Source organism: Pteropus alecto, unplaced genomic scaffold (genome assembly GCF_000325575.1).
Source record: "Pteropus alecto unplaced genomic scaffold, ASM32557v1 scaffold276, whole genome shotgun sequence".
Taxonomy (NCBI): domain Eukaryota; kingdom Metazoa; phylum Chordata; class Mammalia; order Chiroptera; family Pteropodidae; genus Pteropus; species Pteropus alecto.
The window spans coordinates 3,258,317-3,280,221 of record NW_006438074.1 but is presented as its reverse complement, the minus strand read 5'-3'; the positions used below and the strand labels follow the sequence as shown (position 1 = coordinate 3,280,221).

At 38.2% G+C, this 21,905-nt stretch overlaps 1 protein-coding gene across 1 annotated transcript in view; it reads right to left on the bottom strand.

The window, feature by feature from the left end:
• Positions 1–224: 224 nt before the first annotated feature.
• PPP1R36 (protein phosphatase 1 regulatory subunit 36) overlaps positions 225–21,905 on the bottom strand; it is a 22,455-nt gene continuing 774 nt past the window's right edge. Inside the window, exons 2-11 of the mRNA XM_015591939.2 lie at positions 21,645–21,709; positions 13,910–13,996; positions 13,293–13,390; positions 13,128–13,194; positions 11,013–11,111; positions 7,341–7,475; positions 3,821–3,863; positions 3,308–3,486; positions 3,029–3,220; positions 225–813 (exon numbers count right to left, since the gene is read on the bottom strand). Of these exons, the coding sequence (XP_015447425.1) occupies positions 627–813; positions 3,029–3,220; positions 3,308–3,486; positions 3,821–3,863; positions 7,341–7,475; positions 11,013–11,111; positions 13,128–13,194; positions 13,293–13,390; positions 13,910–13,996; positions 21,645–21,709 (1,152 nt within the window). The 3' untranslated portion in view covers positions 225–626. The remainder of the gene's footprint in view (positions 814–3,028; positions 3,221–3,307; positions 3,487–3,820; positions 3,864–7,340; positions 7,476–11,012; positions 11,112–13,127; positions 13,195–13,292; positions 13,391–13,909; positions 13,997–21,644; positions 21,710–21,905) is intronic.

Sequence of the window (21,905 nt, the reverse complement as noted above, 5' to 3'; positions counted from 1 at the left end):
TTACGTATCTTCTCTACTACCCAGAACTGGAGAGTATGGTCTTTGTCTTAATCTGTTTTCACTAGGCAACCTAGCACAAGGCTCTGGATGGAGCAGGGGTTTAATACATATTTGTTTTAAATGAATAAATGAAAGAATGAATAAAACATATGCTAAAAGGCTTTTAAATGAATTAGATATACTTTATATCTTAATGTCAATAATAATAATAGTCATAGAAAAAATTTAATGTTGAAAACATTTTAATTTGCCTTTTTATGAAATTTTGTTTTTAAACATACCAAAGATACACTCTCATAAAGCTAAAAGGAACTTAGAAATGAATAAACAGAATGTTTCTTTACTAGTCCACTAGAATACTGGCTAACTGTTAATATGTTACTCTAAATGGCCAAATGGAAAACAAAGAAGTAAATAAATGACAAAGCCAACTATTAAATATAGGAAAATGAGCTTTTCAAGAGCTTTCTTGAATTCTTTAATAGGCCATTTGAACTTTTAACAAAATAATTTGAACAATTAAAAAAGTTTAATAATAACAAATATTAGTCCTATATAAAGTGATTTAAGTCACAGTAGTTTACTTCGAACACAAGGACTTAATTACAGAAATGAAATGTACCAGATTATTTAGGGAATGATGTTTGAGGGGACAGTCTTTTCATGACTAAGTCCAGTGTATCTTGAATCCTCATGTTATTACTTTCTATCAGGGAAGAATGTCTTGCAGCCGCCTTCGTGTTTTCTTCTGATTCAAAAGGGAGGAGGGTATGGGGGTTGAACAGACATCGAGGCTCCCCCAAGATGCCAACTCTGTGAAAAGAATTATGGGTACAGATAAAGCAGTAAGGCCAAAGACTAAAGTATATGGTTGCGATTGTGTTTATGCGCGCATGTGTGTATTAAAAGACATACACACACACACAAACACAACTATTTTTTTTGGGGGGGGGGGGAGCATTCCTGTTTCCCTGAACCACCACTATGGTCCTAAATGTGGGTCAGAAACTCAGCCTGCAGCTGGGTTTTCTGCTGGCCCTTCCCACGTTTCCCAAAGATTATTCTATTGGAAAAACCTCAGCCTTATCAAGTCTGCTACTCAGTCATCCAAATTAGAATTATTTGAATTCTATCATAACTTTCTAGCTATTTTTTTTCTAGTCTAGATGGGTGTACCATGAACTGCTCCGGAAAGGAAATGGAGAGACGCAGGGGCGGGTAGAAATATGGTGCTTTCATCTTTGTTCAGCTTTTGGGAAGAGGCGCAATGTCTGAGCCCCTTTCCCTCCCAGGCCCAGTGCAGGAAGGAACACTCTGTTTTCAATCTCGTTGGGCTACTTACATTGGCATGTGCACAGAATCCAGATTTTCCATGCACTCTTCCCTCTGGGCTGAAAATATTAAGTCTCCTTGACAACACTTTTTCTCAAAGACATTCTGAGCTTTTTCTCTGAGAGATGGCAGCAGAGTAGACATGACTGGAGAGCGCATATAAATGGCTTTTTTAATCGCTGGGCGTTTTGCCATCATTCTCCTGTTGAGGATGGGAAGGTAACATTTAGGCCCCATCATCCTGTTTTCTGGAGATGTCTTTGAACTTAGGAAAGTCAAAAGGTCATACCTGAATTGTACAAAAGTCATGCGTTTCTTTTCCCCTCCTGATTCTTCATCCTCACGCTTCCTTCGAGGAATATTGAACATATTGGTACGAAAGAGCCTCCCTATTTCCTCCTCAATCTCTGTGAAATATTGACGTCGGAAGACAATCCAAGCTACATATGTACAGAAAGTGTAAAAGGACTGCAACGGAAAACGGACAAGAATCACAACCCATAACTATGACATGGAAAACTCCAACCTGTCTATATAATACTGCTAAGTAGATATAAACCCAGATGACCTAATCTCTCAACATTCCTAAAAGCTGTGGAAAGTTATACATGTACTCACCTTTGCAGAAGAAAAATAAGACTGAAAATTTAAGGTGTGACATAGTTTGTTAGCATCCTTTTTAGAAAGGACATTCACTAAAAATAAGTGCCTGACAAATGGATATTAGTTATTACTATATAATGTTTATGTCAAAGAAATGTTTCATATCAAAGAAAAAAGCCCCAAAACGTAAATGACTCACCTCAAAGAATTTCCAGTCTTTCTTTTCTTTACTAGTCCACTAGAATACTGGCTAACTGTTAATATGTTACTCTAAATGGCCAAATGGAAAACAAAGAAGTAAATAAATGACAAAGCCAACTATTAAATATAGGAAAATGAGCTTTTCAAGAGCTTTCTTGAATTCTTTAATAGGCCATTTGAACTTTTAACAAAATAATTTGAACAATTAAAAAAGTTTAATAATAACAAATATTAGTCCTATATAAAGTGATTTAAGTCACAGTAGTTTACTTCAAACACAAGGACTTAATTACAGAAATGAAATGTACCAGATTATTTAGGGAATGATGTTTGAGGGGACAGTCTTTTCATGACTAAGCACAGTGTATCTTGAATCCTCATGTTATTACTTTCTATCAGGGAAGAATGTCTTGCAGCCGCCTTCGTGTTTTCTTCTGATTCAAAAGGGAGGAGGGTATGGGGGTTGAACAGACATCGAGGCTCCCCCAAGATGCACTCTGTGAAGGAGCATTCCTGTTTCCCTGAACCACCACTATGGTCCTAAATGTGGGTCAGAAACTCAGCCTGCAGCTGGGTTTTCTGCTGGCCCTTCCCACGTTTCCCAAAGATTATTCTATTGGAAAAACCTCAGCCTTATCAAGTCTGCTACTCAGTCATCCAAATTAGAATTATTTGAATTCTATCATAACTTTCTAGCTATTTTTTTTCTAGTCTAGATGGGTGTACCATGAACTGCTCCGGAAAGGAAATGGAGAGACGCAGGGGCGGGTAGAAAGATGGTGCTTTCATCTTTGTTCAGCTTTTGGGAAGAGGCGCAATGTCTGAGCCCCTTTCCCTCCCAGGCCCAGTGCAGGAAGGAACACTCTGTTTTCAATCTCGTTGGGCTACTTACATTGGCATGTGCACAGAATCCAGATTTTCCATGCACTCTTCCCTCTGGGCTGAAAATATTAAGTCTCCTTGACAACACTTTTTCTCAAAGACATTCTGAGCTTTTTCTCTGAGAGATGGCAGCAGAGTAGACATGACTGGAGAGCGCATATAAATGGCTTTTTTAATCGCTGGGCGTTTTGCCATCATTCTCCTGTTGAGGATGGGAAGGTAACATTTAGGCCCCATCATCCTGTTTTCTGGAGATGTCTTTGAACTTAGGAAAGTCAAAAGGTCATACCTGAATTGTACAAAAGTCATGCGTTTCTTTTCCCCTCCTGATTCTTCATCCTCACGCTTCCTTCGAGGAATATTGAACATATTGGTACGAAAGAGCCTCCCTATTTCCTCCTCAATCTCTGTGAAATATTGACGTCGGAAGACAATCCAAGCTACATATGTACAGAAAGTGTAAAAGGACTGCAACGGAAAACGGACAAGAATCACAACCCATAACTATGACATGGAAAACTCCAACCTGTCTATATAATACTGCTAAGTAGATATAAACCCAGATGACCTAATCTCTCAACATTCCTAAAAGCTGTGGAAAGTTATACATGTACTCACCTTTGCAGAAGAAAAATAAGACTGAAAATTTAAGGTGTGACATAGTTTGTTAGCATCCTTTTTAGAAAGGACATTCACTAAAAATAAGTGCCTGACAAATGGATATTAGTTATTACTATATAATGTTTATGTCAAAGAAATGTTTCATATCAAAGAAAAAAGCCCCAAAACGTAAATGACTCACCTCAAAGAATTTCCAGTCTTTCTGTGTATCTGATATTTTCTCCCTGCAATAAATCACAACTATAGGTTGACAGGGAAGTTTGATCTTTCAGTGATCTAAGCAAGCCCTTACCTTCAAAATGCCCCTTTGCAGGATCATTACTTGTGGCCTCAAGACCTATTTAGTCACATAAATGCTATCAAAAAGCATTGATAATGAGTCCCAATATCTTTTTCTCCAACTTCTTAGGTTACCCAGATCAAAACCCCTAGAGTGCTCAGTCAAAAGTTAATCAATGTAACTTCAAGATAAACAAGCCAGTCAGGAAATGTGTTCTTCCAAATGCTTCTGGTGATGTGAGTGCTGTGGAGGTGGGGAGAGTAGAAATACGGTGAAAAGGCAACATGAGGTTTTAGTAGATATGGAAATAAAGAACTAGAGAGTAAGTCAAAAATAAAGAAAAAATGGAATCTTAAACAACGGTTATGGCTATTGACTACAAAAAGAAACAGAAGCAAAATGGACAAAGGTCTATGCCGTACAATCAAGAGACTGGGGAAAGTAGTGTGCCTCTGCCCTTCTAAATGAGGTAGGTAGACTGAGCCTTGTTTTTTAAAGGCAGGCATTTTCCCAGGAGTCCTTGCAACACAAATTCAATGTTAAGGAGAGCGTACCCGCATGGCCTCCCCTCGCTAACACAGGCCATTAGTGAACTTGGCCTCCCCTCGCTAACACAGGCCATTCCGATTGCCAATCTTAAGAAAGCAGGCATGGCCTGGGGAGGACTTGAGAGTTGACAGAGAGAGCTATGTACCTACAGTCACTTGATTAGTCATAGGGGCTAAAGCCAGATCCAGGGCACTTCAGGGTTGATTCTGGTTTTGCTTCTGCTTTTGCTTGGGCCTTCCTTGGAGTAATTGACCTAGGACTGGCCCTGGTATCATGCTCTCCAGAACTATCCTGAACTTGCATGGTCTGGGGAAGATGACCCAAATCCCTTAGGACTTTCAGTCTTTTCACAGGGTCTTCATGATTTGTATGGGCCCAAACTAGACCTCCATTTGGGGGAACCACTGAAGAGGTGGTTCAGCCTTTACTGGGGCAGGTCCCTCCCCTCCTACAGAGTCTTCATTTACACACTGGTTTCCTCAATAAAGAATTAAGACAATGGTAATTAAAGTGAACATTTACTAAGTGTGGACTATGTACCAAATACTATGCTAAGCCCCTTAAATTTATTATCATATTTATTTCTCATAAGATCCCAATGATGCAGTCAGCATTATTATTCCCACTTTACAGTTGAGAAAACTGAAGTTCAAAGTAAGCCCAAAGGCACATATTTAACTAGGGGGAGAGTCTGTACTAAAACTCAGGGCCATCAGAGCTCCACATTTATCCTCATAACTAGAATGCTAGGGAAACAAGATTTTTGTTTGTTTGGTTTTTTTAAGAGTATTTTATAGAATATTTTGAAAATATTAAACAATAGAGCCCAACAGAAACATTTCAGGACAAGCCTCGGCATCTTTCTGTGCCACCGGAAGCCTCTGCCTGACAGGAGTGCTTATGTGGTATTTCTGCCCTTCCACGGCTTCTGCCAGCTGAAACCAGAGACCATGCAGACCTCCAAGCTCCCCGGCCATTCTCAGTGGCCCGATAGGATGCTTTCTTATTCTTTCTTGCTACATAAGACTCTTAGCTCTAAACCAAAAATAAGGAAAGTATATAATATTTTTAGTTACTCCTGAAGGGATACAAAGCCTAGAGCCAGGCCAATGGAGTTCTGGGCTGGAGATTAAAAAAAAAAAGTCATGTGTCCATTTGTCCCTTGCTGCTTTAGGCAAAATCAGGTTGAAGTTAAGGTCAAGGCCTGCTTTGTACAAGGGAAGAGAAATTTCAAAGGAATGTGTTTGAGAGATGGGAAAGAAGCCTTGGTGCCAGTGACTGGGCATGAGAGTCGGGGAATAGAGTTTAAGGATGATATATACACCTAAGCTTCAAAGAACCCTTTCTCCTCATCCTCATTCATACCCCTAGCCTCTTTGGTCACTCATCAAATGACAGCTGCATTGAGAGCACAGAAGGAGGGTATAAAGCTTAAGGTAGAAGTAGGGGTGAAGCCAGAACTGGCCAAAACCAAAGAACAAACATAATTCCATAGCATGTGCTGTGAACAGGGTTTGCTTCTCTCTCCTGGAAAACACAGAGAGCTTTCACTGAACATGTTCATCAAAATTTTGCCAAAGCTTTTGTGATATCAGGATTTCACAGATGTATTTAGAAGAGAAAGACATGTCGTCCTACTTCTCAAGAAACATGAAAGCACTAAATTAACAGCCCCCAAACTGCTTGTTCTACTGAAATCTTTAACTCCAGAGATAAATAACATAAGGTGATCCAGTTCAATATTAAGTGTGTACAGATTAGAGAGAAAAGTCAGAAAATATGCATGAAAATGTTCTCACTAGAATATTTCACATTGGGAGGAAGTGAAATAATAGAATATTGAAATCAATTAATCACTCATAACTGGCAAAAACATTGCCCTTATCTCTTAGATAAAATCAACCAAAAGAATAACATAAACTCTATTCAACAGACATAATCAACACCATGGCCAATTAACAACTTTTACTGGCAAAAACTGTAATCTGTTTTCCTCAATATCCTTTGCTCTTGACCTGTATGGAATGTTATGTAAATAGTGGGTGGTAAGCTCTAAACTGATTCTTCTCCAAAACGCTATCCAACAAGCAGTTGAAAAGCAAGTGATGTTGCATACGACGGCAAAAAAGACCAACAACATATCCTGGAAATGAGCTAGTACTAAACTGAGGCAATCACTTTCAAACACAATGAGTTCCTTGAAAAGTCTGAATAAAAATTATGTTGTAATAAAAATGATTGTTAAAAGTATAATATTTAAATGGAGGTTCTATATGCAGGGAATTAAAAGATATGCTCAAATATCTAATTATGATATAACTATTTATTATAACTATATTTTTTATCCCAAAATTAGTTTGTAATGCATATGTACTATAAAGATTAAATATTAAGTATAGGCCAGGGGTCCCCAACCCCCTGGCCACAAACTGGTATCGGTCTGTGGCCTGGTAGTAGCTGGGCTGCACAGGAAGAAGTGAGTGGCAGGAGAGGGAGTGAAGCTTCGTCTGTATTTGCAGCTGCTCCCCAGCACTAGCATCACCTCCTCAGCTCCACCTCATATCATCAGGCACTAGATTCTTATTGGAGCACCAGTCCCTGCTGCCAGAAAGGTTGGGGACCACTAATTTAAACCCAAGCAGTGGAGGGCTGTTAAAATACGATCTGAGGTCCTGGAATTCTTCCCATATTCACTTGGCTCTCTCAAATGAGACATCCCATGTGTTTAGGACAGAGTGTCAGCTGACACCAATTATTCTGTACAACAAAAAAGGAACCTTTCTCAAGGGCACCAAAAGCCAAATTTAAGAGTCTTAAGGATGTGGATATACAAACAAGTGAAGGTCAAAAGAAATCCTAAGTAAGCATTTACTTTCCACAGCACATGTGATGCTTATCAGGCATTCCCAAGCCCAGGACAAGGACGCAGTACTTCTTCGCCAAGTATTTTTGTGCCACTTCTAACTTACTTAAAACCAATTCCATCTCTTTTTTCTCTACAAGGCCCCTGGAAAAAGAAAAAAAAGATCATTTGGATTAATTTTGGCAAGTGCATATGTTAATTAGCGACAAGTCAGAAGTATAAACTGTTTTGAAAGAAATACAAGTGAGTCAACACACCTGACTTATCCTTTATTTATTTCATTCGAGCTTTGGCAGAGGGAGGTTCTCAAAGTCCTTTGATGTTTATCATTGTCATCGGCATTTCGAGTTTATGATGAATTTCCACTTTTTTACACATTCTTCATGCCTTGCATCCTTAATTTTATATACAGGCAGTTCTAATTTATATAGAACAGTTCGACTGACAAATTACCTATCTTGGTTTCTGAGGCAGCTAGCAGCCCACCTCCCTGCTGTTTTGCTAAAACAGCCATGGATTTTTTCCCACCTCAGCGTCCCCTGGGTTCCTGATGTCACTACTAAGTGTGGGACTCAATGTTTGCCTATTCTCACTTTTGTGTGTGCTAAGGAGGCATCTGCAAGACAGCTACTCCAAAACTGCGATATCCATTATAATAACCCTACTTCCCAGTAAAAATACACCCAGTTCCAATTGAATTGCAAATAAACTTTAAGACAACCTGTTCTTAGGTTACAACATGTCTGAAGTCTAATTTTAGAAGTTTTTGCAGTACAATATAGAGGAAAAAATACTGCTGACAATACAGTCCAGTGACTGCTACTGAAAAGGTGTCACTAATTTTTTTTCCTGCCTTTTAATTTTCAGCAATATTTAAACCTAAAGAAATGCAGTCTAAACAACAGGGACAAATTACTGCCCCTTTTGATGTTAACCACTAGACTGACCACGTGAGGATATACTGCGGTTGGATCAGAGGTATGTTTAAAGATAATACAGATGGTTCAAAGCACAAAACATTATCATAAGTGATAAGGAGGCTTGTGAGTCGCTGAAATAAAGTGAGTTTTTGGAATAGATAGAGTGGGTTCCAAATTTAAATGCTGAAATTTCATATAACACAACAAACACACATCCACACGAGCACTCCAGTGTCCATCACAGTGCCTGCCTCCATGAGGATACCATGAGGATATATTACGACTGAAAAATCAAGTGGGCAAGTCCAATAATTATAACAGAAATTCTCATGAGGTAAGTTACTTACAAGGGGTAGGATCAGAGTAGCCAGGCACTCCAACCATCTGAGTCAGAGCAGCTATTTTCCATTGCTAGACAGTTGCTACAGCAAATATTTTATTGTATAGCTGAACTACTGATGACTGACAAGACAAAGGGGACAAAGAATGCAGTATGAGCCAGGAACCATATCTCCTGGTGGTCTTGTGAGGGATAATTGCTTAGAATTGACACCAACACCTAGTCTGACATTTATCTTGGTTTCCATGCCATTCTGGCCATTTACTGACAGGACTCTTTATGATTACATTATTTAAGTTTACAGGACACAGCTAATCATTAATTATGAAGCTTTGGTGCTACCTGAAACTAGTCAGGTCTGAGTTCTCAGCATGGAAACATGAACAGAAACAAAAGCAGGGATACAAAAATAGAGTCAATGTTGTTCACATCAACATCTATATACTATAATTCCTAATTATAAATGGATATACTCTGGAAAAGAAAGTATAGTTGACGTGTAGCAGGTGGTGGGCACATTGCACAGTGGTTTAGGCATAGGCTTTGGGCTCCATCAATTACAAGGCATGTAATCTCCAGCCCACTGTTTAACCTCTGAGTCTTAGCTTCTTCATCTATAAAATGGGATAAGGCTGTTTCTTCTGGAATTTCAATCATCTAAAACCATTAAGTTGTATCTTTGCTATTCTCCTACATTCCTTTCTGCTCTCCTTTCACAATTTGTAGGCTTTCCTCCCAAGTGTCAAGTGCTAGGTTAAGATAACATGCATTATCTCATTTAATCTTCAAGGTAACTGTGTGAAGTAAGTACTATAACTGTCCCAATGCTTTATCTCACTAATTTGACTAAATCAATTTTTTTTCCTTAAAGTTACTTATGGCCACATATCTCAATGCAATTTACATTTATTTCTATTATAATAACTAATAGACTACCAGGAGCCTGAAAATGAAGTTATAATTTTTTTAGAATCACATCATAGAATCGATCATTTTAAGTCTTATTTCTTTCCTTTGTTATTCTGTAACTACTTTCAAGAAAATCTACTTTATATTACTATGTTCTAATAAGTTTTAGTGAATTTTTAAAATAACTAAGAAACCTTTCTTCTCTTTCATCTATTTCTATAAATTAAGAAATGAAACAAATCTTTCTGCCAGACTAGCAATAATCCTCAGCCTTAGGACAGAAAACCCCTCACAAAATGTAAGCTAACATGCCACCAAAGTCTAACCAGTTTCTTTTTGGGAACAGTAAGACTCCTCAGACCTCCTGAGCCCACAGCCAGCTTGAGTCCTTCTGCTTGCTCTCACAGAGATCTTATGATCTCTGGCTGCCCTGCTGTGAAATGCAGTCCTGAAATAACATGAGCGTTACATATTATAATGGCTTTACTAGAGCAGCAGTGTTTGAATTATTTATTTGGTTCTTTACAAAACTGCTGTCCAGATGCATTTAGCGATCCATAAAATCAAACTGCTTTAGTTGTATATAAGGATTGTGCATCTTGATAACATTCTGCAACAACGAATTAAAGGCTCTACCAGCATTCCTAAAAGCTAACTCATTGGGTTGGTTCCACATATACTGGAGAGGGCAGCCTGGACATTTGGAAAGTTCCATGGCTTTTGAAAGGTCACCAAGCTTGAGAGGCATTGTTCTGCTCTGGACTCAGAATTTTGGATTCTTGCCCTGGGTGTACGGCTCTGAGTCACCTCTGTCTAAAGCAGTTAAATAATCTTCATATGTAGCCTAAGAAATTTTGTGGGTTTTTTTCCCTGTGATATAGCATATCATTTTGGTCATATATATTGATTTTTTAATTGTTTTTTAATTGGATGCTTACAAAACCTTTAGCAAGAACTTTGTAAGCATAAAAAGCATATGAGTTATATCTATATTTGCAATATGGTAGCCAAGAGCCCCATGTGGCTATTGAACACTTACTGTGGCTAGTTTGAATTGAGATACATTGTAAGTATAAAACAGAAATCAAATTTCAAAGATTTACTACAAAAAAAGGTAAAGTATTTTATCGATAACTACCTAATATTGACTACATCTTATAATGATAATATTTTTGGGTCACTAATAAATAAAATATATTATTAAAATTAATTTCATCTGTATCTTTACATTTTAAAAATACAGCTACTAGACAATTTTAAGTTACATATGTGGCTCTTACTATATTTCTACTGGGCAGTGCTGGTCTACGTTATTTGGAATATTTTATTACCAGAATACCCACCTGAATTATTCAGTGAGCTTTAAAATACTGGTGAACTCCTCCCATGTAAAATGTTTTAGTATACTACACAAAGATGTAAAAATTTCCATAACCTCTTCACCCTGGACAACAGTTAGTTATAATACTGGCAGTGATAAAACTCTAAAGCACACTACAAAATCCTACTTACACCATATAGCTTTTGGGCTTCTTTTCCAGTGAGATTTTTTCCAAGTAATGAGATAAATAGTACAATAACGCCATGAGGAAATTATCAAGATTCTTATTCCTATGGGGAGATAAAAAAAAAAGGAGAGAAATTAACACTAACATATTTCAAACATAAGTTTCTCATAAAAATTATAGGAACACACAGCATAAGTAGATATACGTTATCATGCCTTTCACACAACTAATTTCCCATTGAAAATTCTATCTACTATATTGTTGAAGATGTAAGAAATCTAATTTTTGTATGCAAAAGTTTTTGGAAGGTCAGACATTAAATTATCATTTTGATAATTGATAACTTAAATTGATAAGTTTTGCTTATCAGTTTTAAATTTTAAAAGTTTTATTATAGAAGTAATATTCTTCCATTGTTTAAGAAACATACAAATGTAGCAAGTTGAAAGTCCTCTCCTCTCACCCCTTTTCACCATCCTACTCCCTGGTGGTTACCACTGTTACAAGTTCATTATGAATCCTTCCTAAAATTCCCAAAGTATAGACCATCACATGTAAGAGCCCCTCATCTCTACCAATACATATACATATGCATCAATATGCCTTAATTTTTTTTTTTGTAACAAATAGAATAATGCTGTATACACAGGTCTTTGTAACTTGTTTTTGCCACTTAAATCTGTGTAACATGGACCTCTTCCATAATACTTTGTATAGGTTTTCCTCATTCTTTGAATAGCTGAATAAAGTATTCTATGTCTCCTAAGTTATGGAACCAGTCCTCTACCGATAAATGTTTAGGTCTTCAAAAAATATTATAGACATTACTGCAGTAATTACCCTGATAACCGTATTGTTGAGTGACTTCCTGGAAGTAAAATTACTAGGACGTAGTATATACGTTTGATAAAGTTTCATAAGTCTCGCTTTCCAAAAAGATTGCACTGATTTACAATCCTGTCTCACTTGTTTTAAAGCTAGAAGCGACTGATTTCTTTCTAAATATACTTTCAAGACTGTTGCTGTTTCCTTCCTTCCCTAATGGAAATTCGTTCTCTCGCATGCTTTCCTTAACTATTCCTTGACAGCAGGATGAATGCAGGTGAGCATTGCAGTTTTTTTTTTTTTCCAGGATATTAATAATTACCTGTCTTAGGTTGGGTTCTCCCAGAAACAGATCCTGAGACAAAGATTTGAGAGTAAATACTTTACTTGGAAAGAGATCTCAGGAAACATCAATAGGAGAGTGGGGAAGTGAGATAGTGAAGGGAAGGAAGCCAACAAAGGGGTTAACAAGTTCATTATCACTATGGACCAATGAAGTTCAGCCCTGTAGGGGATTCTGGGAGACAGTACAGAAAACTTTTCAGAGTTATCCTGACAGATGGAAGCTGAGATATTCATTTATCACCCTCTCTGGCACATCACAGATTGAAGGTTGCTCCTCGGGCAGATTCTCTAGAACTCCTTGCTTGCCCAGTAGCCAGGCTGAGTATGCTCCTGTCACAAAATAAAGCTTTAGGCTGGGAATCTCAGGTGTTTGCCATAAGCAGCCTTTGCTGAATGCTGAGGAAATTTGGGAGGACTGCCAATAATCTTGGAGACCCAACTCTCACTGAGCACTCGCAAGTGCAGGAGCCATGTGAAGCACCTTCCAAGCACAGCCATACGGAGACACCATTACTTCCAATTTTGTATTTGAGGAAACTGAGGCTTAGAAAGGCCAAGAAGCTCGCCCAGAGGCACACACCCAGGACTTGTTGGGGCTGCTGAACACAACTAGTGGAGAAAACTCATCTTCGGTAAGTGAGTATACTCTTTTCTGTAAATAAATAGTTTTAATAGTAAATAAAATAGTAAATAAAGGTTTTCTGTAAAAAACTATTCTGTAAATATAGTGCAGCCTTTATGGGACTCTGACAACATGCTCTCCACACTCCTCGCCCTGGAACTTTATTTTGGGCTTCCAGCTTCCTTTGATTTGGGACCTGAGAGGACGGCTTGCATAGAGCCAGCCCCGTGCCCTTTCTCCAAAACTCAGGTTTGTCATCATTTATCAGATGGAATTACTTCAAAATAAAGGATAAAAGGTCTAAAGTGTCTCACAAGCATTACATACCTCATAAATGTTGAAAAAGAAAAAATCCGCTGCATCTCGGTCTCTTGTAGCAAAAGCAAAGCAACAACTGAAAGGAAAGAAGATGAACAATTGAAAGAGGGACAAAGAGCTGCTTTAGCGGTTCACACCAGATGAGAAAGTAAGGATGAGGAAACAGTTACTCACATTTAGCATCATGCAGTGTAACGTTGCCCTGCTGACCTCGTTTCTCTAAGGCTTGAGGTGACTTAGCATCTCTTGAAGCAAACCTTTTATCTGTCAACCTGTTTTAGAATAAAGCAGTCTCTAGTAGTGCTTTGAAAGGTTTTAGTTGTATTAATCTTGAGGTGCATGAGGCTTTTACTATAAATTAATGAGAGCTTGAGTTTCATTCACAGATTCCTTTTAATGTAGGATCATTTAGGAGTACATTATTAAACTCTGTATGTACTACACTAGGGGTAGGAGTAATATACACTGCCTGACATAAGTGTAAACACCAATTCCATCCAAAATAGATCATTCAAATCATCTGTCTCTGGTGTAGATACCATTATCAGATTTTTAAAAATATATAAAGAGCTGAAAATTTTCTAATAGCCAAATTATCACAGGGATACATTCATAGGAACTATTTTAACTCCCAGCATAATTATGAAATAATGCATGTTCTTTCCTTGATGGGTATTTACATTTCAACCTAGGAAAATGGGAATGATACTTTCTTAGAGTTTTTAAAGGCTTAAGCCATTCTGCTGAGAGGTGCTAAGAGCAACGTTGCCATGGTTGGGAAGTTAAGATACCTTTCTGAAGCTGGACCATCAATTTCAGCAAAGTGAACTGCTTTGCCTTTCTTTCCCTTTTCCTTGAGTTCTACTGCAGGTGTAAAACTGTAATAGAAATGAGAAAAATAGGAACTTAACCTTTTTCCAGGGGAAGCTAATCATATCATGACCATGGCTCATGTAACCTTAGAACCAGCTATATTATGAGTGGATTCTAAAGAGAATTCGAGGTAAACCACTCATGTATTTACATATGGAACAATCATCCAGAAAAAGATGAAAATTTCAGACTTTATATCCAGCCTCTACATGTCAGCAGCCTCCAGAATACCATCATACACAAAAAAATTTCCATCTGAAAATAGTACAGTAACTTCACAAGAAACAGAAAGTTCATGATAAGTTTGGAAGAATTTTTTGATTTATTGAGTACTTTTTATGCACCAAGGGCTTTTATCTATAATCTTATTTAATCCTCACAGCAACTCTATGAGAAAAATATTACTATTACTGCCAATTTTATTTATTTATTTTTTAGGTGAGGCAACCCTTGGTTAACCTCACAGATTGCAAGGACCTTGTCAGCTTACAATCCCTTTTTATTTTTTATACTTAAGCACCTGGTCTTCCTATGTGGTCTCCCATCCAAGTACTAACCAGGCCTGAACCTGCTTAGCTTCTGAGATCAGACGGGACTGGGCTTGTTCAGGGTAACTCCTGGCAATATTCAGGTTGTAGAACAGGTCTGCTCCTAAAAGCATTACATGATGCCACCTCAAGGGAGTGACTTTTTTTTTTTTTTGTATTTTTCTTTTTTTTTTTTAACCATTGGCATCAAGTTGTTCAGTGGATGATTCCTAAACTTTTCATTCTTTCTGGTGCTCCTCTTATCACGGGTCTCCAAGGACTGGGCATTTGGAGCCGTGGGGGCAGGGACAGCTGAAATACACTGGGATGAGGGTAGGTGGAGAAAAAGAAATAGAAAGATACCAAATGTTGATGGTGGCTACCTCCAAAGAGAGATGGAGGATCAGATAGGGCAGAGAAGTCAGATTGTGAGGAAGAGACCTATCTTCCACATTTGTATACTTCTGTATTACTTGAGGTTTTTAATAAGAAGAATGTGTTGATTTATAACCTGAATAATTAAAAACAAAGTTAATAGAGATATACAGGAAGAAACAGTATGTGGTCAATATATCTATTGACATACCATTTAGAAAGCCTTTAACGAAATACTCAAATCCCCCAAACACTGATATATTTTTTAATTTTTATTTTTCAATTGGAGTTGATATTCAATATTAGTTTATTAGTTTTAGGTATACGGCACAGTGGTTAGACATTTAATATAACTTACGAAGTGATCCCCTAATTAATCTAGTAACCAATTGGCACTATACATAATTATTATAATATTATTGGCTAGATTCCCAATGCTGTACTTCATATCCCCTTGACTAATTTGTAACTACCAATTTGTACTTCTTAATCCTGTCACCTTTTTCACCCAGTCCCCCAACTCCTGCTCCCATCTGGCAATCATCAGTTTGTTTTCTGTATCTATGAGTCTGTTTTCATTTTGTTTTGCTTTTATTTTGTTCCTTACATTCATTTTGCATATACGTGAAATCCATTCAGACATTTTCCAAAGGCTCTTTGAAGCCCATGCTGCTTGCTAGATGTCTAATGTGCAGATTAGTACCTCCTTCCTCAATACAACCATCCTAAACAAGAACACAAAGTTGTTTTCAAACTTTTCCTTGGAACATCACAGTGTTCTGGCCACTTACAAGGCATTGGCTGTTACTTCCTACCAGGCTAAAGAAGCCTCAGGTCACCAGCTCTCTCCAGTGTTTCTCTTCTCTAGATGAAACGAGATAGAAATACCCAAGCTAAGTTAATTGCAAATGAACTTGCTATCTCCTATCCTTTTCTCAGTCTCATCCCTAGAATGCAAAGTTTCTTGCCCTATTAGTTTGCCTGAGATTATTTGAGGCCAGAGAGTCCTAAAATAGGAAATCTGAAAGGATACATTTGGGGCTATCTTGCAGATTAGGTCTATGAACTAAGTCAAACGAGCTCAGCATTATAAAATCATGGAATCATAAAATTTGAGGGGTAGAGGACATCTGAAAGATCATATAGTACATGGCTGTCACTTTATTGACAGAGAGAACGAAGGCACGTAGAAGCTGACCCATGTCCCAGTGTTTGAAATTCGTGGCAAGCAGTGCCTTCCCTTAGCCAACAGTCTGTCATTTACTGCTAAACCTCTAGTCCTTTTTCTCTGACCTCTGGACGTGTCTTCCCTACATCACACTTGTCTGAGTGGTTTTTCCCTTGACTGAAGTCATTTTCTAGTTCAGTTAGTGAGATGGATTTCTCTTTGTGAGTGCCCGGTCATAGCTCTAAAGGCAGCTTATGCTCACAGTGCATTTGGAATCACTAAGAATCATCATTTTAACTGAAAACTGTCCTTTGAATTGCCCCTCTGATTGGCTCCCAAACTACAGTGAGAGCTAGTTTTGTACCCTCCTACAGTCTCCAGTCTCCCCCTCAATCTGGCAATCCACTTAGAATGTGGACCTTTCGCACAGTGCATTTAGTTAATGTGTTTTCCTATTATAACATAATCATGTTGTTTCCTTTTGCCCTGAAATAAATGAGAAAAACAATCATATTTTCCCTCTGGAACCCATCACTGAAATGCAGAGGGCTGAACCACTTTTGGCTTTCACACAAGAGCTTTTCAGTGGTTAGTTAGTTTCCTCTTAGGTCATAATAAAAAACAAGAGAAGTTCAGGGATTCTGGAGGTGTAGTTTCCTCAGTTGTATGTCTTCAGGGGAGTCAATGACCTTGGCAAAGACTCATACAGGCTACTGATTGTTTCCCAGCTGGGAGTAGGGGTATTTGAAACAAGGATAGGACTTCTGACAGTGTCAAAGTGAAGCATATCAACCTAGATGTGGCCAGTGAATAGTTATTCCCTCTTTAATAAATAAGAAATGGGTATGCATGCTGATGAGTTATGTAACACTGTCAATTTGTTCCTCACGAGGTATTTATTATTTCATTCAGCAGGTGAGAGAACTGATAATTAGCAGGGCTAAGTAACTTGACAAATAACCACTTAGTAAGCAGGAGAGTTAGGATCTGAACCCAGGTCTCCTTCCAAACCACTCTTTACCGTTTCTTCCTTAACTACCTATTAAGAAATAATGACCACCTTTTCCCTGCTCATTACTGTGTCCATTTCTTGCATGAAGGTTATGGGTATGCTGTTGTATCTTGATACAGATATCTCCCTCAGGATATAATCTACAAAGGTAAGGAAAGATCTGCCTGTGAATAGGGAGCTAGGTTTTCTCTCAAGGGTAGGATTTCCAATGTCATTCATCCAGGAAAGATGCCAGGAACTGCAAGGTGGAGAAGAAGAAAGAGATCATCTTTTCTTGATGTGAACTTGAGAACACCTGGAAGTCTACAAACTCCTGTTGGCTAGTGGTTGTAAAAGGTGGCCTACCCCATGTGAAGGGAGACTAAAACCATGGAAGAGACTTCCAGGTAGAATGTGAATGCCCCTGAGATCAAGCTATTACTTTGCAAAGCAGATTATCTGGATTCATGACACTCCAAATTTTCCTCCCCATTTCTGGCTGTTATTTCTTAGTCTCCTAAAGCCCCTTTTCTCAAGTTCTCTAAATGAGAGCCTATCTCAGGCTTCTAACTGGTTGTTCTCCTCACTTCCTCTGAGTAATTTCATTTACTCCACTAACACCAATAACTCACAAATTTATATTTAAGGTTCAGATCTTTCTGCAGACATGGAAACTGATACATTTGTCTGTTGGACACATTTGTTCAGGCATCCTACAGACACCTCAAATTCAGTATATCCAAAACTGAACTCGTTCCCCTTTAAACTGTATTCACTATCCCTATTTCCCTCAACTCACCTACCCAAGTGTCCAAGCCAGAAAATGGCGCCATCCTTGATTCCTCTATCATCCTTTAAGCCCTTACAGCCCATTAATCACGTAATTCTTTAATATCTTTCCAATTTCTCTACTTCCCTCTCTTCTCTCTGCCACAATTGTAGCCACCATCACCCGTCAACTAAATTTCTGCAACTGCTTCTTAACTGATCTCCCTACTTCCAGTCTTGTCTCCCTTTGAACTACTATTTCATGCTGCAGACAGAGTCATCTTCCTAAGATGTGGTTCTAATCACAGGTTACCTACCTGCTTAAAACCTGAGCCCTCTAAAGAAAGTTCGAGTATCTCAGCATGGTATGCAAGACCTTTCATGATCTCGCCCTGGTCTACTTTATCTCTCAACACTTGGAACGCTACATTCAGCCTACTGAACTGCCTTAAGTCTCAAACATGTCCCATGCCCTCTCAAAAATAGACTTTTGCACATGCTGTTCCTTCTGCCTAGAAAGCACTCTCCTCCTCCCCAACCAAACCTCCCTTTGCCTTGTCAACTCCTACTCCTCCTCAGGTCTTGGCTGGGCTATCATCTCTCCTGGGAAGTCTTCCCTGTCTTCTGGGCTTTAGGAAATGGCCCCATTTGGGTACTCAATCAGGGTACTTGGGTAAATGTGATTTCCCTCAGCCTTGGCCCAGCCCAGAATGGCAGTGGTGGGTATTACTGGTGAGTGAGCACCAAGGGGAACAGCAATCTTGGGGGAAAAGTTAGGATCAGCAGCACTACTACCAAAAGATTCTCTTTCCAAGAGTAACTGGAAGGGTCTGATTTATTATCAGTAAGGAGAGCAGCATAGATATTCCTCCCTGCACTTTCAAATTCCCAGGCTTTCCTGTCTGTATTACCTCCTTCTCACCGTAGTCAGTGGAAAAGCTGTTTCTATCTTTTCCAAGCTAACCTATGATCTTTATCCTATTTATACCTTCCTTCTCTTCTCTTCCATCTCTTCTTTCTCCCAAAACAATTTCCTACCTTTAAAACAAAACCCACAAAAATCCTTGTTTCTGAGTACTGGACCCCCTAAGGTTGACATCTCTTTCCTTTTTCACTGGTAAACTTACCAATAAGAGTATATTTTTGTTAGTTCCTCATCTTTATCTCAGATTCTCTCATCTAATTTCTCTCCTTATCTAATTTCCATCCTACTGCTGTCCTGAAACTGTTGCTCACTTAGGTCCCCAGCAACCCCCTAACTTGTTAAATCCAAAGAAAGGCATCTTTTTAGTATTTGCCCCACCCTGAGCTCTCTTTAGCATCTGACATTGTGACCACTCTCCCTCTTCTTAGAAAATCTTTTTTGCCTTTGAAGGCCTGTGTGTCTCAGGGTTTTTCCAGACTCTTCTAATCATTTCTTTCTCTCTGGCTAGCTCTAGAAGGAGTCTTTGACTCTACATTCTCCTGCAAGTCTTCATCTCCCCCTTAGATTGCTGCATAATTATCTTCTCTCCCCAGTTATAATCTCACCATCCATGCTACAGTGACAGAGGGCTTTCTAGAGCATAGATGCAATTCCATCATGTACGCTCAGTAAAGGTTTGTGGAGTGGTACCAAAAAGAAGTAGGTCTGAGAACAGTGATTGAACAGGCCTTTTGCCTCTGCAGTTCCCATTCTTACCACTGTAACCTCTCAACCTCCTCTGCCTCTGTCCTGTCTCATCACCATGCATTGGGGTAACAAGTCTCTGCCACACTGTCTCTGAAAAAAAGAGCATTGAGTCCTCTTGAGTCCAGCTTGAGTCCTCTCTGGCTTCAAACCTATACTTTTGTCATAGGATATGCTTAGACTTTAAAAGGAAATTGGTACCTATATATGCATCAAATCTAAACACTAACTCTGACCTACAACATATAAAGGTTAGCTTTCCTCTTCCTTAGTATTGTCCCTAGCAGCTAGACTCCCAAGGTAATGCTGATACTCTGAAATTCACCACACTGAGTTACTTAAACAGGAAGCTGCCCACTACAAAAGAGCTGCCCCCACCCACCTATTTTTCATGGTATTCCTTTTCCATCTCTCCTAACTGCCCCCAATTTGTCTATTACACAGAGTCTGGAGTTTGGAGTTTTTTATTTTTAACTTTTTAAATTGAGGTATAACTTACATGTAGTAAAGTGCGTAACTCTTAAGTGGACAGCCTGATGAACTTTTCACTATGTATATGCCCACGTAACCACCACCCAGATCAACATATAGGCTATTTCCAGTACCTCAGAATATTCTGAGATTTTCACCCCTGCCAGCTGATAACTTCAAAGATGGCCATTATTCTGACCTCTATCATCACAGTTCTTTTCTTGGCTGTTATTTTAAACTCTTATATAAATGGAATCAAACAGTATTTACATTTTTATGTCTGGCCTTTTTTGTTCAACATCATGTCATATAATCTACCTTTTAAATCATACTATCCCATGTATATTGCCCCAAATTAGTGGAAATTAACCAAGTTATTTTCAAAGAATAACTTGGTAAAAAAACAAAAGAAAATTTGGTTTATGAATATTTTATAAATAAGAAAGTCGGTGTGAAATTGATAGCTGTGAATTTATTAGTAGACTTGTACAGAAAATAGTGCCACTTAGGTGGATTATTTTTAGATTAGCATTAAAAATTAGCTTGAAAAATACTACAAATTAATTTCATTTACAAAGATTAGTAAGTAAAAGAATGTTCCAATTGTCATCACAGAAGAAATATATATGAAGATTGAGAAAAGAACATGTTGGAAAAAGAAATTTTAAAAAGACGAAACAACAAAAAAGATTTTTAAAAAAACAAAAAAAAATATTTCGAAGGAAAAAAGGAAATAGTGGCACTTAAAATTTATATCTACATGTTCTTGTGCTTTAACATGTATTTTGACTCCTGTGTTTTTCTTAGAGTCTGTCTTATCCCAAAGCTATCTTGCTGTCTTTCTACTTCGCACTGAGTGTGATGTTTCAGGAGCTACTCAACAGAAGCTTCTGTGACATGTTTGAGAACAAAAACTGAAATAACTGCCTTGGAAACGACAGATTACTCAAATACTGAAATAAATACTCTATGAAATAGAAACTTTCAATTGTGACTAATGTTTAGCCTTTAAATTATTTGTTTAACTGACATTAAATATGTCATTATATTTGTAATGTAACTATATCTGCTTAGCTAACTTTTTCCTGGCCTCCAGCCCCATTTGTCCTACAGCCTAAAACATATATCCATGTGAACAGCAACCACAAACACATTGCCAGTCTTGCCTCTTTTATTCTGTATATGGGTGAAAGGCAATCCCAGCCATTCAATCACCCAGATACCTGGGTGTCAACATAAGTACCTATGTCTCCCTCTCCCTTCACATCCAGGCACTACATCCTATCAATTCTATCCAAACATCCTGTCAATTCCATCTCTTAAATAGTTCTTAGTCCTTCTATTACTATCAACATGGACTTAGTCCTGACTCTCACTGTTTCTTACCTGTGTAACTATCTAATGTTGGTCCCCTGCCTCTAGTCTTCCTCTGCTTGAATCTAGTTGGTTTACTGAACATGTTCAATAAACATTTGGTGAGTGTCTGCTTTGTCAAGTTCTGTAGACAGCTCCAGGGTCATGAAGAAGAGTAAGATCGTTCCTGCCATTGAGGGGCTTACACTGGTGGGGTTTTGACAGCCATTTATTTTATTCTTTATACTCTTTTGTATTGCTTGAAATTTTTTTTACCCCAAGCACATGTAATTTTTATAAAAGCTATAATAAAGTTTGTATTAAAACTTACCTTCTGAATTCAAGGGTTTTGGTTTCATCTTTCCAGTACCACATGCCTAATCGTAATCCCAACTGCTGTAAAATGAAATGATTGCAGCAAAAATAAAAGCTCAATTTACAATCCACATGTCACAATGAAAGTTTAACAATCCCCGCCTGTTGCTCTATTCAATAAAGATGTAGAATCTTAAAGTGTTTTTTCCTAACCTGAGGCCAGGATTTTATCCTTTTTTATTGTTTTTTAGATGTAGTTTCCATAGAAAGGAAAGAA